Source organism: Heteronotia binoei, chromosome 3, assembly GCF_032191835.1.
Source record: "Heteronotia binoei isolate CCM8104 ecotype False Entrance Well chromosome 3, APGP_CSIRO_Hbin_v1, whole genome shotgun sequence".
NCBI classification, from domain to species: domain Eukaryota; kingdom Metazoa; phylum Chordata; class Lepidosauria; order Squamata; family Gekkonidae; genus Heteronotia; species Heteronotia binoei.
The window spans coordinates 41,851,733-41,870,845 of record NC_083225.1 but is presented as its reverse complement, the minus strand read 5'-3'; the positions used below and the strand labels follow the sequence as shown (position 1 = coordinate 41,870,845).

Here is a 19,113-nt window from a genome sequence, read left to right as displayed (position 1 = left end):
CTGTTTGAAAAAGCACTTCAGAGAAAAGGCTCATTAACAGGAGGAAATTCAGTGTATGAAGCCCCCATCCCTATGTTACTTAACTCAAAACTGACTGAACAACGAATAACATCCAGTTTAGAATGGTACTGCAAAAAGGGCCAATGTTATTTTAATCATGGCACACAATGAATCTCTAGTGGCCAGTCAGAAGCCCTGCTGGGAAAGAGCCCCACTTGGTCCCACCCATTCTAAAAACACTTAGTGCGAGGAAAAGTCTTGGCAGGTGCGAGGAAGAGTGGGTTGGCTGTGAGGAAGAGTGGGTGCAACCTCAGGCACCTCTGATTTAATGTACTTCAGGTATCAGTTTCTCATTTTTTCAATTTCCAGCTTCTTCATTATCTCAAGATCTATGTTTGGGTAGGTTATTACCTAGATCCTGTCATGCATTTGGCCTGCACAACCTGTGACTCCCAATGCCTAATGCAAACCACCAATAGCATCCTATCATCAGCTTAATGAATGTCCCTTTTTGCTTCATCCCTGGGACTACAAAAAATGGTATCTGGTAGGCCAGAGTTCATGGTTGACCTGCTTTGTTACCTGAGGTAGATAAAATTCATAAAGCTGCCTGGTACACAAAGACTAGTTATGATTGTGTCCACTTCTCCAAAGACCAAGATAGGAATACTAAGCAGGAAATGGAGGGCTGCTAAATGTTTTTTTTAAATGCATTCCTTTTATTTTTTGTAAAGTATATCCTGTGTGGATGAGAGAAACATGTCTTTGAGAGCATGTTTACCATCCAATGGCAATGTCTGGACATAGCTCCCTGATAAATGTACACAATTACAGATTCAAGTTTCCTGCTGTATAGTGTGAGTGAAACTGCTCCAAGCTGTGGCTCTCACTGCAACAAATGACAGCTGGGAAATTTTCATCAGGGACTAGATTGGAGCTCAGTGACACTTACTTATTGTGCTCATTGGCCATTTAATCTTCATGTCACGAGTATGTCAGGACACATTGCCATCCCCTTCAAATAGTACCTGTTAATGTATATCCTTTGTGGCTAGGGGGGGGGAAATGAAATAATTCAGACTCTTTATCTGGAAGGTGAGAAGAACACCATGACTGACAACAGGATTATTGATAAAAACAAAATTTAGGGGTCACAATCTCGGGGCAGGTGACAGAAGGGCATTATAAGTATTTCTGTTTGTTGCCTTGGCCTTAAAAATATGATTCTGACTTGTGTTACTTTAATTTTACATCCTGCCAACGGAATTTGTGTTATTGTTAACTTTCACAGCCTTTTTTATTTTTCCTTGAACAGCCTTTGAAACTCTTCCTTGTGTTTCCATTGGCTGTTTTTCCCCCTGTTCATGTTGTTGTTTGCTACTAAAAATAAGCCGAAAGAGTGATATTTTGATTCATCCAGAAATGAGAGCCCTTTCTTACATATTAAGCAATATCCAACATACTCAAATGAATTTTTATCTCTGATTTGCACAATGTGGAGAATATCCCTCAGCTGGTTGGAAAATAAAGAAGCGGAATGTCCTCTTGATATTGGATGGAGTCTTGCTAGAGTATTGTAATGGGAGAAAATGTTAAAATATTTTTAAACTAGTCCAGGAATTAATGATTTTTTTTGTTTACTGTAATAATTGCTATTTTGTCTGTTTTTTCAGGGGGCTTCAGGGTTTTGGGCAATCAAAGCTAATTCAGCATGCTTAAAAGAAAGCAGAGTTCTAGGGTGGAGGCCCAGCCAGTGACAGACTTCGGTCCGGATGAATCTCTGTCAGACAATGCCGATATCCTGTGGATTAACAAACCAGTAAGTTAGGTATTTTAAAAACACTTTTAAGGAGCAAGCCAAAACACAACTGTGATACAGCTAAGCTTTTTTTAGTCTGATTTGCTGTACTAGTGTAACAATATGGAAAAGACTGATTATGTTGTAGTTCTGGGAGGAGCCAGGAATTAGATAAAGGGAGCACCCACTTCCCTGTTTCTCCTCAGTTGGGTCTGGGGGGAGTGATTAAAAAGCCGTCTGAGAGAGCCTGTAAATGAGTTCTTCAAATTAAGTTGGAATTTTGTTTCAAGACAGAGAGGGCTTTCATGATAGGCAAACATACTTTGAACCAACTAGGAAAGATGTACGTACATTTCTGTTGCTGTTAAATCCAAATGTTTTAATTGCTGTGTAAATATTTTTATGAGTACTCTTGCTCTGTTTTTTTGTTTTAATGACGTTGGGGGTGTGTGTGTGATTTTTATGGTCTTAAAATGTGATTTTACCCTGACTTGGATAGCCCAGGAACAATGTTCCCTCTATGCTGTGGAATCTTGTGAGCAAAAATTCTACTTTGTGAGCTACTGGCATTAATGTTGTGAGCTACTGCATAAATTAGTTTGCTCTGGGGCCATTTTTCCTGAGCTAAGACTAAAATGTGTGAGCTGGAGGCTAAAAAACTGTGAGCTAGCTCACACTAACTCAGCTTAGAGGGAACATTGCCCATGATTGTCCAATCTCATCAGAACTTGGAAGCTAAACAGGGCTGGCTCTGGTTAGTGTTTGGATAGGAGACCAGCAAGGATTGCCAGGGTCACTACACAGAGACAGGCAATGGCAAATCACCTCTGTACATCTGTTGCATTGAACACCATACAGGGTTGCCATCGGTCGATTGTGACTTGACATCACACGAAAAAGTGATATTAGGTATGCTTCAATTTGTTAGCCACTTTGTTGGTCATAGTGAAGGCAGAAAGACATGATATCGATTTTTTTAAAGAAATAAAAGTATCCGGATCATGCCTGCACTTTTCAACTTAGTTATTTTGAAAAATCTGACTTTTATGACACAGAGGTGATGACCTTGGGGTCTAATTGTTTGTGAGCATTTTGAAGCCTTCCATATTTGGAAGGAGAAATGAATACCTGATAGATAGGCTGTAGCTAGGAGGAAGAGTGGAGTTCTAACCTCCTGGAGATCTTCCAGAAAATCAACCTCCAGAGATCCAGATAAAACTGGCTGCTTTGACCATGACATTATAATTTGCTGTGGTCCCTTTCCAAACCCTGCCCTCCTCAGGCTTCACCCCCAAATCTACAGGAATTTCCCATCCTGGGGTTGTCAGCCCTAAGAGAGAGATTGGTAGACCCAGGGGTGGAATTCTAGCAGGAGCTCCTTTGCCTATTAGGCCGCACTCCCTGATGTAGCCAATCCTCCAAGAGCTTACAAAAGAGCATTTCAAGCTTTTAAAGGACTGGCTACATCAGGGGGCATGGCCTAATAGGCAAAGAAGCTCCTGCTAGAATTCCACCCCTGGGTAGGCCTAGTTCATACCCTGATGATTCTCAAAGATCCAAGAAGTGGAGGCTTAGAAAAAATTGTTTAAAAGAAGAATAAGGCGATAGAACAGTGAGCTGAATGGTTTATAAATGCCCAAATACTGTTGAATGCTCTTTTCTGACTGTATTCATATCCTGACAGTCTGGAAATAATTTTTAATGTTTAATACTATAAATACCTTTGTGATTAGCAGATAGATTGAATTCAGAAATAAAGTATGAATCATCAGGAATTAGCATTCTTTCTAAAAGAATTAGTGGAATAGTGGGAAAAGTTTAGACCTGGGGTCCCCAACATGGTGTCCTTGGCTACCATAGTGCCCGCCAACACCGTTTCCTGGTGCCCAAGTGTTTTCAGATAGTGGGTGGGACCAAGTGGGGGCTCTCGCCCAGCAGGGCTTCTGAGCGGCCACTAGAAATATGATTGGTTCATCAGATTAAAATAATAATTGTTTTGGTGGTTGCTGCCCACAGTGTTGGTTTTATTCCCTCAGCCTTCTTTTCCAGTGCATTTAAATTACCCTTCTCCCATGCACTTAAGCTTCCTCTTTATGGGTGAGACTCCTCCTATTGTGGCAGCCATTTTGTGGTTCTGCCCATGCTCTTTGTCAGAAGTCCATGTGCATCCTCAGGCACAAAAAAGTTGTGGACCCCTGAGTTTAGACTGCCAAGGATACTAGTTCCACATTTTTTTTGTTAGTTCGTTTAAAAACAATTTTTGTCTACATCGGCAGGCAGTGGTGAACTGGCAAGGAGGAAGGACCTGACAGAAAACTGTATACATAATCCTCCCCCTTTGAAGAATTGTTTAGAATGCTGAAATGAGTGTACCTGAGGGGAAATATCAATTTCCTGGTTTTCCTTAAAATGTAGGTCACAAGAGCTCATTAAAAAGAATAGTTAACCACTACATATTTCTTTTAATGATAACCTGATTCCTGGCTCTTTTGTTCCTCAGTGGGTCCATTCTTTACTACGCATCTGTGCCATCATCAGCGTCATTTCTGTCTGTATGAACACCCCAAAGACCTTCGAGCATTATCCTCCACTTCAGTATGTGACGTTTGCTCTAGACACTTTACTGATGTTTCTCTACACAGCAGAGATGATAGCGAAGATGCACATCCGTGGCATAGTCAAGGTGAGTTTTTCAAACATTTCCCCCCCTCATGTAAGCAAAATGGCTCACATCCTACTGAAAATATTTGCTGACAGCCTGAATTTCTGTCAGGGGAATAGCTCTTCTTCGCCTTCCCTTTTCTGCTGCCAGCTTCAGTGATCACTGAAATGCTATTGGAGGGGAGGGGGCAGCGGAATCCCTCCCCAGGAGCAGGATGAAGTGGGAGTGTGAAGTCTACAGCTGAAGGGGGGAGTCAGCAAAAAATCTTTCACACTTTCGTCAGCAGAAATTTTCTGGCTGGATCCAGTAAGCATAATAACATCTGAATGAAACATGCACTGGGTCCCAATCTTATGCTCACGTCTCTGAGCATATCTGCTTGATACAAACCTGATTGATTTGAATCAAATTTATAATCGTGGCTCATTATCCAGATGTAATGCTGTGTCATCAGTTTTGTTCGTTTGAAATGCATCACCCATCACCTGTTTGTGCTTATGTGAAAGAGGAAAAAAAATTACGATGACACATTGGATGTTTAGATAACTTAGTGTTATTTCATTCAGATTATTCTGTTTGGTGAGAATGTGTTTATAATATTTGCTTAATTCAGACCAACAGAAAGTTTCTTGTGGTACGAGGGCTAGCATAATTTGTTTTTTCAGCTCACATACAAACAGTGGTAGTCTTTTGGATCAGTTTTCCCTGAAATGTTCAGGTGAAATATGAGTTTATCAATATTTTAAATACATAAGTATAAGGGTTATGTTTAGTTTGCATTTATAGTTGCCGTTTTGACCATAATAACCCACATTTTTGTTCTAAGAAAAATAGAGTATTTTGCAAATTACCTGGCACAGATTAGTGAAGAAAAATAGAGTATTTTGCAAATTACCTGGCACAGATTAGTGATTTCTGTGCCTCCTCCTCCTGCTACACACCTCCAAATTCCATGAAATTCTGTTCTGAGAGGTGAGGTGACCCTCAGAATGTAGGTCAAAGTGGGAGCCCTCAGTAGGAGGAGAATCAGAAAAAAAAAATCACCTTCTCCACCTCCTTCCACAGAAGTAACACTACACCTTTGGATCCAATCCCATGCAAATAGTAACTGCCTTTACTGTGTGAAATTGTCATGTTGCTGTCTGAAAATAACATTAGTGCTAGCTTGTTGTGGATTCAACAGTGTTTCTGTAAATAAGAACATAAGAGAAGCCATGTTGGATCAGGCCAACGGCCCATCAAGTCCAACACTCTGTGTCACACAGTGGCAAAAAATTTTATATACACACATACACTGTGGCTAATAGCCACTGATGGACCTGTGCTCCATATTTTTATCTAAACCCTTCTTGAAGGTGGCTATACTTGTGGCCGCCACCACCTTCTGTGGCAGTGAATTCCACATGTTAATCACCCTTTGGGTGAAGAAGTACTTCCTTTTATCCGTTTTAACCTGTCTGCTCAGCAATTTCATCGAATGCCCACGAGTTCTTGTATTGTGAGAAAGGGAGAAAAGTACTTCTTTCTCTACTTTCTCCATCCCATGCATTATCTTGTAAACCTCTATCATGTCACCCCACAGTTGACGTTTCTCCAAGCTAAAGAGTCCCAAGCGTTTCAACCTTTCTTCATAGGGAAAGTGCTCCAGCCCTTTAATCATTCTAGTTGCCCTTCTCTGGACTTTCTCCAATGCTATAATATCCTTTTTGAGGTGCGGCGACCAGAACTGCACACAGTACTCCAAATGAGACCGCACCATCGATTTATACAGGGGCATTATGATACTGGCTGATTTGTTTTGAGTTCCCTTCCTAATAATTCCCAGCATGGCGTTGGCCTTTTTTATTGGGAATTATTAGGAAGGGAATTGAAAAGAAATCAGCCAGTATCATAATGAAACTGTTTCTGGCCCAGAGACTGGGGGGGGGGGGGGGCATTTTGAGCTGCCATGGGAGAAGGGAGGCAAGGAAAGTGAGCTTCTGCAGGTGGAAATCATTCCATTTGTGGAGAAGCTCTAGTAGGTTCAAGATCATTTTTTGAACCATCCACGTGAATTTGCATCATAGGTTGACTGTAGAAGAGCCGCTTGTGGTGGTTGAGAGGATAGCCATTACAGCTCCACATAAAGTGTGGATCTGAGGCAAGCCTCAGAGATCCTACAAATGCATCCCATATTAACAAGGGAGGTCCATGATGAAATTAGGCTTATGCACATCTAATGCAGATGCACATGCAGGGCTTTTTTTTTTTTTTTTAAGCAGGAGCTCCTTTGCATATTAGGCCACACACCCCTGAGGTAGCCAATCCTCCAAGAGCTTACAAAAAGCCTTGTAAGTTCTTGAAGAATTGGCTGTATCAGGGGTGTGTGGCCTAATATGCAAAGGAGCTCCTGCTAGAATTCCACTCCTGTAGCCAGTCCTCTTGGAGCTTACAGTACACCCTGTACTAAGAGCCCCGTAAGCTCCAGGATGATTGGCTACATCAGGGGTGCGTGGTCTAATATGCAAAGGAGTTCCTGCTACAAAAAAAGCCCTGTGCACATGTGCACCAGGAGCCACAAACTGTTGCATGCAAGTGGTGTGCCACTGGATCTGTATTGGAGAAAGGAAATGGCAAACCATCTCTGATTCTCATTTGCTTTGAAAACCCCTTCCTGGGGTTGCCATAAACTGGTTGCGACTTAATAGCATACCATGGTCAAAAAATGCTTCATGGAATCATAAGGCAAGATAACGTGGATATTCCCAAATTCTGAATTTTTGTGAGTTTAATGCTGTGGTTTCACAATAGTGATCAAAATAGTGATCTCTATAACTACTGAGGAAATATTTCTAGTTTATCTTCAATCCTTGGGTTTGTTTTTTTTGTTTTGGTTGTGATATACCAGTTATGCTAATAATGGATGATTTTTAACAGTGTTGTCTAATAATACTTGGATTGCTGTTCCCTTGCATAACATCTTTAACAGCACACAGTGCAGAGTTAATCACCATTGACAGAAACTGAAGCCTAAAATACTACTGGTTTTTATATTCATGAAGTCATAGCTGCATTTTAAAAGAACATAATCAGTGTAATACATTAATTTTTATACTTCTGCCTGACATACTTTGCTGCTAAAGGCAACTTTAATGTTAAAAACATTCTCTAAGCTGCCAGTTGGCTTGGTTTGGCAAAATGATTTAAAGAGACAAATGCCTTCTCCAAGCTGGCCAATGGGGTGGTTGGGGCTTTGAGCCGCAGTTTGGCCACCGCTGGACTAACCAGTGCACACTGGACATGTTCTTAGGATCCAAGCCCATACTGATGTTTTAAAAAAATATTACACTGAAATGACTGAGTTGTACTGGTACTGTTCTTGTTTAAAAGCAGTCTGAAATGCCCCTACATATTCATTTGTTTATTTATAAAAGAATTGTACTCTTATCTTTCAGTCCTATCAGTGCTACTAAAGCTGATGTGATCCACAGATACAATTCTAATTTTTTAAATTTTTGATTGCGGCCTCCTAACAGGAAATCAATACAAAATATAACACTGGTGGCAAGTCTACAGATAAGGATCTATAAAGGTTTCCAAATATCTAAAAATATGTCCATGTGCAATTGTTATCAACACGCCTTATGTTCAAATGTTGATTAGGGTATAAGGTACTCGCTCCATTGTATTTCAGGAGGTGGGGCATTTGTAATATTGGTCTTTTAGCAACAGTATGGGCATAGAGGTTCCATTGAAATTAACTGTCAGTTAGCCTCCAGGAGACAGGCAAATAATTTAAAAGTATGCAAGCATCCTCAAAGATCTATTAATATTCTCATACAAAATTGATATGAGTAATTACTTCCTTCTAAAAGATCAAACAACTGGAAAGCATATGTTTAAGAGATGCATCTTGTAAGTTCCAGCAATTAAACACTTTACTTAGAAGAAGAAGAAAAAGAATTGCAGATTTATACCCCACCCTTCTCTCTGAATCAGAGACTCAAAGCGGCTTACAATCTCGTTTATCTTCTTCCCCCACAACAGACACCCTGTGAGGTGGATGGGGCTGAGACAGCTTTCACAGAAGCTGCCCTTTCAAGGACAACTCCTACGAGAGCTATGGCTGACCCAAGGCCATTCCAGTGGCTGCAAGTGGAGAAGTGGGGAATCAAACCTGGTTCTCCCAGATAAGAGTCCAGGCATGAAACCACTACACCAAACTAGTTCTTTACTAAAAATGTCATTGTGTCCAGTGTATCCTAAGCATAATTTTTCTGCTGAATAAGTCACAGCTTGATGGTCATAGAACCAACAAGTATAAAGTTTAGGCCACATCCCATTGGCAAAATAGGGTGATCTGGCTCCTTACTTGATTAATCCCTGAGACTTTGCACATCAGGTTTACTAACTGACATCAAATATTTATAAACAAACACTGTAGGTTAATTCAATCTGAGTTTTCAAGAGTAAGAGAGATTTTGAAACATTTAGTGCTTCAGGGCCATATTTAGATACCAACAGATGTTGCAGTTGTAAGTACTGCCATTCAACAGAGGTTGACAAGCCATACCTAGACCTCAGCTGAGAAAATAACAAAAAAGTGGTCTGTCAGTTTGTCCAAAGTGAAAATCTCCATATATGTCCAAGCCTTCCATTAAAAAAGGAAATTTTAGATTCCTGGTTCTGGCTTCCTGGATAACCGTGGTTTGCAAACCGTGGTTTGCAAACAGTAGTTAAGGGAACTCTCTTAGCATTAATCATGATGAGCACCTGTAATATTTAAACCAGGTTTTTTTTTGGGGGGGGGGGTGTACAGTCTGCAAGAAATTAGAAGGCAGAAGCAAGGACAAATCCTGTCCCGGAGCTTGATGCAAATCATGGTTTCCTGAAGACTCATGTTACATCAGCACTGGATGTGAATCATAGTAAATCCAATCACTTTATAAATTATGGGCTATTCTCTGATGATAAGAGTGAGTCACAAAACTGCTTTGGGCTACTTGTGCTGGTTCTTTAGCTGAGTTCAATGAATATGCAAAGCTACAGGGCAAGATTCTAGGGAGGCTTGATATTGCTTTTTGTTGTCTCAGTGTTCATTTAGTGTCTGCTTGTGTCTAGGTAATAAGAGCGAGCTAATCAAGAGTAATGAATCCAGACAGTGCAGAATGAATGGGTATGGATGGGCATCCATCTCTCATGGCAGCTTGTAGCTATCAGGAAACGTGGAATGCCAGGTTGCAGCAGTGGCCTGGAACACCTCTTGTCAGCTCTGCTTTGAGGCAAAGGCTTAAGCCTGTCATTCATATCATGGGTATAGGCAGGCCCGTAGCTACAGTGGGGGCCAGGCCCATCCTTTGAACCCCCCCTTCCAACTGTATAGTCCTTCCATTGGAGGGCCCCAATCTGTTCCCTTTGTTCACTGCTACTCTGAACAAGTAGTATCATTGCTGCTGGTCTCTTCACTTTCTTCTCTCCTCTTTCCGAACAGTGTGCAGAGCAAGGGGGGCGGGGAGTTTGCTTGTGGAACTCAAGTCAGCTTACAGTGCCAAAAGCCCAGGGCCACCAAACCAGGTGGCCCCCCAGCCCCCCCAAACAACAAATCCTGCTTTGGGCCCCACCAAACATTTTATTTATTTATTTTATTTTATTTGTATCCCGCCATCACTATTGAAGGCAGGCGCAGGGCGGCTCACAGGTTGGGGTCAAACAATGACTGAAAAAAGATAAAACAGCGATAAAACATAAAACATAACCATTATTAAAACATCAATATCAATAGGTGCTAGTACAGTAGTTCATACAGACAGTTAAGATTTCGAAGGCAGCAATATATCTGGATGGTTGGTATTAGGTGTTCCAAAGGTTTTGGACTGAATGGTCAGTATTAGGTGTGCCACATGAAATCCTAGTTACAGAACTGGGTATAGGGTCATTGCTTAAGATGGTGGTGCTCCCCAAAACTTTCTGTTGTGTTGGGACGTAAAGATATTTTTAAAAACCAGGACGTGTAGTTCCTCAGGAGGCAGTGCCTGTGGCCTCACCTACTGATTTGACTACTGCTAGTGAGAAATGGCTTTGAGGTTTGTGGAAAGGTTTTGATGTGGCAGCAGTCATAGTAATGGTAGCATGATCCAGGTGCAGCCAGCCTCACTGCCAGCAGCAATTTGAAAAATGGCACAAAATGCTTGGTGGGTTCAGTTGTGATTAGGGTTGCCAGGTCTGTGTTAGAAAATACCTGGAGACTTTGGGGGTGGATCTGGAAGAGGTTAGAGTTTGGGAAGGGGAGGGGCTTCTACATGGTACAACGCCATAGAGTCCACCCTTCAAAGCAGCCATTTTCTCCAGGGGAGCTGATCTCTGCCAGCTGGAGATCAGTAGTAAAAGCGGGAGGACTCCAGGCCCCACCTGGAGGCTGGCAACCCTGTCGACAATGCATGTTGCAGCTTGGTGGTGCAAAAGCATGGCTATGCAATGGGTGATACTCTGCTTTTCAATCTCAGTGCAGACTGGATCTGCCAAAAAGGATTTGTTAAGCTCAAAGCAATCCATAAGGTGTGTTTTGGCTCATTAAGTGCATTTTTTGGGGGGAAATCCCTCTTTCTGCCCTCCCGGGAGGCTGCTTTATGGCTGCATTTGCCTTGGTTGTAGGCCTGGCTAGACAAAAAAAGAATGCTCCTTGCAAATGCTGTCTTGGAAGACTAGCAGGAGGCTTCTGCTGGTGTATATTTCTGGTCCACCTCCCAAAAGTGGTGAGATGCGGTAAGTATCGCAAGTTATGCTTCATCATCTGCATTAGCTTCCCCTAGTCCTCTGTTTCTGAATTTTTTTTGTCATTTCCATATACTTCTCTCCCTCTCTTTTTACTTTCACCTGAATGCTTGTGCCAAATATTTTAATGCCTTTTGCACATTCTGTTCTCTCACTTTGTGATGAATTCGGGATTTCATGTGCATGACTTCACCGCGTCAGTATGTTCTCTAGGAATTATTTGTGGAGTGGGTTAACAGATGCCTGCTCAACGAATTAATCGAGTAATAATATAAACATACCTTAAGTGGAATCGGTGGTATAGTTCAGAAACTGAAAATTAAAGTGCTGTGGAATGCGAATGACATTTTAAAAGTGCTGTCAAACAGCCTTCTTTGGTAAATTGATCTGGATTAGAAGAATGGAGCAACACGTGGAATAGAATATCTAAAGTTTACCCTCATATGAAAATGATGAAAAATTGGAGTGTTTTGGCCATAGATAGAAATGTCTTGTGACATTTTATGGTAAATGTTTTTATCTGCTACCTTCAATTTATGGATATGGCTGCTACACTTTTAAGTGCAGTTTTGTAATCCTGTTATCACAAACGCCTCAGTGGTGGCCTGCAAACAGAAATCAATATAGCAAATAAATGGCATTGATCCCCGCCCCCTTTTATTCTTGGGGAACAGAGATGGATTCATGTACAAGTAAAATGTGGGTGGTTTTCCCAGTAAGCACAGCTGGCATTGTATACATCCGTGCTATTTGCGCTCTGCTTATGGAAAACTGTAACTGGATCCAGTATTGAAGATTTTGCTTTAGTATAATGGGTAGGATACAACAACATGTGTAACCTTTCAACCTTTAATTACTACAGGAACCATTAGGATTGTAAAGTGCCACATTAGTGGCTTTCTCTGATTTTAAGGAGCTTGGTGGGTTAGTGCCAGTTTGTTTACAGACTAAGCTCCCAACCCATCTTGGTAGACAATGCCACACATCATTCTTCATGTGTTGGACTCTTCTCTCCATTCTGTCTTCTCAAGAAGCTGGTTGAGTTCCTGAGCTAAGTAGCATAGTCGAGGGCTGTCTCTTCTTCTTCCAAATTGCTTAAAAGCCCTTATTGGCTTCTGAGTTCCCAGGAAGGTAGGTTTGAAAATACTATCTAAGCTATTGCTCAAAATAACTGAAGTTCTTTACCAAACCTTTTTGCATGACCTCTTGAGGGCATTTGCTTTCTTTCAGTGGATTCAGAACATTCTAAAGAATTGCTGCCAGTGAAAAATTTCTCTCACTCCATGATCCCCTCTCAATAACCTTCTTATGTATGTTCACAGAGTGTATAAAAACATTACTAAAAAGGCAGTTGTCCAGTGATGCATATATATTTGCAAAGGTCCTGCTAAAAATCTGCTCTGGCTAAAGTATTTCTGCAAGGAGATCATGACTTCTCCATCTCTCTATTTCCATTCGAAAAGAAACCAAGGCTACTTTCAAAACAAAATAGATCAGGGGTGTCAGTGGTCCATGGGCTGCACCTGGTCCATGTAGGGTTCCTATCTGTCCCTTGAGCAAGTGGCTGGTTCCTGCTTCCTTCTGCAGTTCTGCTTCTGCTGCGTTTCAGCTTGCTTTGCTAGACTCAATCTCACAGGAGAGATTGATAGGCTTGTCTCTGTTGTCTGCATTGGCTGAGGCTCCTCCCCCTCCTAGAAGGAGGGAGGGAACGAACTGGAACTTGCTTCCTGGCCAGGCTCCCTTAATCAGAGGGGAGACAAAGGCAAGCCTTCCTTCCCTTCCATTGGCTCAGACTCTTCTTCTCCTTTGCTCAGCTGCCTCAATTGCATGGGGGAAATACAAAGCACCTTTAAGACCAACAGTTTTATTCAAGGCATGAGCTTTTGTGTGCCTTGCTACAGTGGGTGTGTATTTTGTTGGGTTCGCTATGCTGTGTGTGTGTGTTTTGTTGGATTTGTTATGTGGTGGCTCTCCTGAATGCAACTGGGTTTGCCTCCCCTTTTTCATTGTATTCATGGTCTCATGATCTAGTCTTTCTCAGTAGGAAAGCAGTATTTAGATAAGGAGAAACAACAAGCCAGTGAGGTGGATTGTACTGAGAGTGCATGTTCAGACCAAGTTCACTCAGCACATTTCCTTTGTAGACTGGAGATTTTGAACCTAGACTTCCCAGATAGCAGGCTCATACTAACCAGTATACATGGCTATCTCTGTTCTTGCCCTGCCTCATAGGAGTTGCAGTTATTTTTTCTAGAAAGGCTACAATTCTGTAGACAAAGACATAGCCCTCACTCTGAGTCATGATGCCCTCACTCTGTGTCACATGTTCTTGACCAGCCCTCACTCTGTGTCACATGTTCTTGACCAGCCCTCACTCTGTGTCACATGTTCTTGACCAGCATATGAAGCAATTTATGTACAATGTCCAGCCATCTCATGTTTTCTGCTGGTCCTAGGCTCAGAACACTGAGCATGAGATATCTGTAATGAATGTCAGTAAATCAAAAGTAGGTTTGCAGCTTACAGCTATACAGCAGACTTAAGACTGCTACAGCACAGACACTTTGATGCAATAATTCAGAGCAATAGATGCCAGTTATCAGAGCATGTTAAAGATCAGTAGAGTGCTAATGTTATAAGCATGTTTTTATTTTAAGTAAAAAAATATTTAATAGTGTTTGTTGGTATCCTTTATAAAGTTTATATCTCTGCTACCCGGCATTACATTTTATGACACACATGCCCCAGCCCAGCAAGGTCTCATTTATGTCAGATTCAGCCCTCATAACAAATGAGTTCAACACTAGATGGTAGTTCTAGATGGTAGTTATAAAAGACCCTATTCTTATCCCCCCCCCCCCAAAGATGCTGTGGTGCATGGATGCAAGAGCAAAAGTATGCCACAAATGTGCACACCTCCTTTGCACTTTCTTCTTCAAAGCTAACCATGGTTCAGTGCTATACTGGCATTAAAGTTAATGTAAACCATATTTGGCTTTCAGCCAGAGTGTCTCCATGGTTAGATACTTGTCTTCAAAACCTGGTTAAACCTGATTATGATTAGCATTAACATTGTGGCCTCATGGTTAGATCCAAGACAGGAAAAAAATAGCTTGTGAGAAGGTAAGAAGGAGAGGCTCGCAACCTTTTGAGTGTGTGTGGGGGGGTGTTCTTTGCAAAAGACCATGTGGCTTTCAAGGAATGTGCAATGTGCTATTTGTATTCCTAATGACTCCCCCCCCTTCTTCTTTTTTTTTTTTTTGCTATCTCTCTCACCTTCTATTCCCTTTTATTCAATTAATGTGCTCCTTGGATGCTCAGAGCATCCTCCTTGCCTTTTTTAACTTAGCACTAGCAACCGAATGCTAATGGAAGAACTCTGTCTTCTTGCAAGAAAAGGATGTGGGAGAGCATCTTTCCATCATCTCCAAAACAGGTGAAGATCTGATCCTTATGGCTGGTCCTTGGCAGGAAAATGCCAACTGCCCATCCTCAGGGACAGCCCAAGCCCTGGCAAGGGGTGGGCACTTTGCTAGGTACAGTAAACATTCCGAACTGCCAGACTTCCATGAGCATTTTATGGCTTCCAGCAGAAACAGCAGACACTGTGTAACGTGCAGCCATGCAAAACACGTGTGGCTTGAGCTGCCAAGGACTTCTGGGAATGTGTGGCTCATCACGATAGGGACTCTTTATCTAGCCGCATTAGATTTGAATTCTTCTTTGCTTGGTTTCCTCCACTCCTGTTTACGGTGTCCCCAGACCACTATGCCTCCTCTCAGCATGTGCCATTTGGAAAGTCTGCAGCTGCTGCTGAATCTTCTTTGTTTTGTAACTTCCCCTCCCACCCTTTTTTTGTGCTTTTGGGTGTGTGTGCGTGAGCACTACTTAACTAAAGGTCTCCTTTTTAAGAGTCTGCCAGGGTTGACTTGCATGATGCCAGTTCCTCTCAGCTCCTGTCTGAGTTGCTGGAAGATGCATTATTAAGGGGGATGGAGGAGTTTTTCTCCAGGGTACTCTGCTATCTTTTAACCGCTAAAGTGCTGGGGAATGGTGACAGTAGCTTACCGGTTCATATCTCCTAGGATGGGAGGGAGGGAAGAGTTCTCGGCCTCTTCCTTTATTCTTACAGTGAGATTGGCCACGAGCATGTTAAAGATCAGTAGAATTGCATTTACATTTATTTTAGGAAATAAGAAATAATTTAGCTTCAATAGCAAGTTATTCAGGGCAAGGCACGCACAGGTTTTAGTGATTCCATTTCCATAGTTTCTAGCCACTTCAGTTTTTGGAGACTCCTGATCAAAAATGTATGCTCAAGCCAACATATCAAGGAAAAACTAGAAAAGGACAGAGGGCTCTCTGCCCTGCTATCTTGTAAGTCTAGAACAGGGGTGCCAAACATGAGGCCTTGGGGCCAAATCAGGCCCCCAGAGGGCTCCTATCGGTCCCCTGAACAACTGGCTGTCATCTGCTTCCTTCTCCATCTCTCTTGCTTCCTTCTGCATAACAGCTAGCTTTGCAAGGCTTGCTCAATCACACAGGAGCTACAGAGCAAAACCTCTGTTTTCTCCATTGGCTGAGGCTCCTTCCTGGGGAGGAAGGGGAGAGAGGTATAGCTTTCTTTGCCAGGCTCTCTCAATTGCACAGCAGAGCTACTGAGCCAAGTCTCTCTTCCTTCTATTGGCTGAGGCTCCTCCTCTTCCTGGTTTCCTGGGGAAGGAAGGAAAGAGCCAGAGCTTCGTTTGCCCAGTTCCCTGGATCCCATGGGAGAAATACAAAGAAAGCACCTTTAAGACCAACAAGTGCTAATGTTTAAGCATATTTTAAGTTTTTTAAAAAATCTTTGTGTTTGTGTCCTTTATAAAATTTATATCTCTGCTTCCTAATTTTAAATAGGTACACACATGGACTGGCCTGACATGGCCCAGCCCAACAAAGTCTCATTTATGTCAGTTCCGGCCCTCATGAGTTTAACACCCCTGGTCTAGAATATTCATGGCTAGGGAATAGTTTTCCAGTGTGGCATTGACTAATGATAACTTGAGAGGCAGGGAGTTATTAAAAACATATAATGAAGGCTTATGTAATAGGGTTTTCTATTTGTCATACTAATGAAGTTATTGATGCAAGGAGAATAATCTCTGCAGGCTATTTTGCTCAAGAATTAGGAAAGTTCTTACAATAATTCAAAGATGCTAAGCTGATCGCGTTAACTAGGCAAGGACCAAGCTTATGGTTGATGACAGCATTGATTTTTCCATCTCATCCGGCCCATGACCCCGCCCTCAGAAGAAATGACCACATGCAGAACGCCATACAAGACAAATGATCCTTGCTTCTACTGGCTCTATTAGAATTAGGATTGATTAGGTGATTTTAAATGTATTTATATACCGATGTTGTAACTGAATTGTATTTTAAATATGTTGTACACCACCCTGAGTCCTCCAGGGGAGGACGGTTTAGAAATTTAATAAGTAATAACAACAATAAAGGAAAATGGAGGGCAGACTGATGGACTAGAATTGCATTATACAGACTTATACAGATATTGTATTACATGGACATATACGGACATATGTAGAAAAAACCCAGCAGGAATTCATTTGCATATTAGTCCACACCCCCTGGAACCAAGCCAGTTGGAACTGCGGGCCTGTGCATTCCTGCTAAAAAAAAAAAAGCCCTGGAGATAGCTAATTTTCTCCCACTGAAAAGGCCCTGCCAAATGCATTTCAACATCTAAATTATCAACATAGTTCCCCTTTATTTTCTATTCCCCCCCTTTAAAAAAGTCTGAGCTGGGTTTTTCTTTTTGGGGGGAGCAGACTCTTGTCCTGATTTTGAAAATGTAGACCAATATTCATTCCTATACCTCATCCTTCAAGGGAGGTATTGAATTGAACTGTGGGGAAAAAAACACCATTAGATATATCACTTGAGCTAGTATTCTAATGTGAAACGTAGAATTGCATCTCTACGTCTGTGTATCAGACGTCTGTGTAGAGTCTGTGTAGAGTCTGTGTATCAGATTTCATTCCAGTATCTCACTGTTCCTCAGAGCTATTGCCTTACAAACAAACAGAATGCCAAATGGAAGAGTTTTCAGGCTGAAACTTTGGTTTGTTTAGTTTATTTGGTTTCTATCCCACTCTATTTCCTTCAAGCAAGCAAGTTTGAATTTCTAAACTCTGTCCATCTGTACATGAATGAGTGCAGGGAGAAAATTGAGGTTCTAGGCACAAAAGAAAATCTCTACCATGATTAGTCTGACCTTTCAGAAAATAGCATGTGTGTATCTGCACCTGTGGGGTGGATATGCTTGTATATTAAGGATATTATATATCCTTTCAATTGAAAATTACTTTCAACAATATCAAAATGTTAATACAGTAATTCAGATAAAAGGGGCAGTCAAGTAATCTAATAAATGAGAATAACAAAAATATGAAATTGCCATTGCAAAAGCCTTCTCTACCCCTTTGAAAAGGTTAAAAAGTTGGATTTAAATGAAAGGTTTTATGATTGCAGTGTCTTGGATCCAGCTTTCTATGTAGGATCAAGACCTCTAGAAATATGACCTTATTTTTCATGGTCCATGCATGAAGGAGTTCTTGGTCTTGTGGTGCCCACATCTCTTTGGATGGCTTGGAGTTCAGTTAAGGGAGCGCATCTTACTCCTGTGGTTTATTAGTTCTCTTACTCCCACCACTGTGCCTCCTGTCACCACTCCCCTGTCCCTGCACGCACACCTAGGGACTGCTGCCTAGGCATCACTTGGCAGGTGCTGATCTCCAGGATGTTGCGTTTGGCTTAGCACACAGCCAGTTCCTGCCTCCAAAGCAAGAGCTGGCAGCTGTGCTTGGCTCAGATGTCTGACAGCCTTGCCGGCTGAGTCTATTTTCTGTTACGTGTATAATTTTTTTTTTGCTTGCTTGCTCGCCTTTCCTTTGCACATTTGTTCCAGTCTTCAAATATGGCCTCTTCACAAGTTCCTTTTCCACAGCTGCTGCTTCATCCATGCTTCTATTTATTCTGTCAAGTTGTAAACTGGGGGAGAACCATGCGGCAGCATCTCTGTGGAGTCCAAAGTTGATCAGTTGCTGAATCCCAAACCAGATCCTTGATAGGAATTTCTATTGAAATCATAAAGTCCATGAATGTAAATAGAACTCTTCTGGTGCTATATTGTAAATAAACATGAATGTCAAGAGAATTGAGCCACAAGTTCTAGGGAGCAACTGCAAGGCCAAAAGACAATAAAGAAACATCTGTGTGTCATTTGATCCAATAGTGACTAGTTATGTAGAGGGTGGGAGAAACAAAGCTTCCTAGATTTTTTTTTGCAGCCTGGAAATCTCTTCCTTTCAGTAGCCATTCCCAAGAGGAAACTTTTCAACTTAAGCATCTGCTAAATGTGAATTCTTTTAAGTAAGAACATACTTTCCCGCCCACCGGCGTGCTTGTTTAAGAATGCCTACGAGTAAGTTCACCTGCAGGGCTCAATTTGTTCCTCCGCTTCTTCTTTGAGAGAGGATAAATGTTAACAAGCATGAGAAGGCATGCACACAAGTAATGTGACAAAAATGCAGGTGGGATTAGTCAAAACTTAGTTTCTTAATACAGGAGATGCATTAAACACAGGGCTGGTTGCAGCTAGATGAGAAAAAAGCTGAACGGCTGTATTGTGAGACTGAGCCCACAAAAAATTTCCATCAATGGAATGTTTTTTAAAAAATTATTATTATCATGGATTCAGCTTCTTGCTGCAGACTTCTGATTCCTCATTCATGATATTCCTGGGAGCCGAATCTCTGAAGGGCAGCTTTTCATTTTGCGCCATATTGGGAGGAAGGAGTTGAGGAAGTCTTGCTCTGTTAATGGAAATCTCTTCCCTCAA

General features: G+C 41.7%; 1 protein-coding gene across 2 annotated transcripts in view; it reads left to right on the top strand.

Moving 5' to 3' along the window:
• The window catches only part of NALCN (sodium leak channel, non-selective), a 290,882-nt gene that overhangs the window by 11,722 nt on the left and 260,047 nt on the right, over window positions 1-19,113 (top strand). For both annotated transcript variants that reach the window (XM_060233672.1, XM_060233671.1), the window contains exons 2-3: window positions 1,674-1,819; window positions 4,299-4,481. In XM_060233672.1, the coding sequence (XP_060089655.1) occupies window positions 1,712-1,819; window positions 4,299-4,481 (291 nt within the window). In that variant the 5' untranslated portion in view covers window positions 1,674-1,711. The remainder of the gene's footprint in view (window positions 1-1,673; window positions 1,820-4,298; window positions 4,482-19,113) is intronic.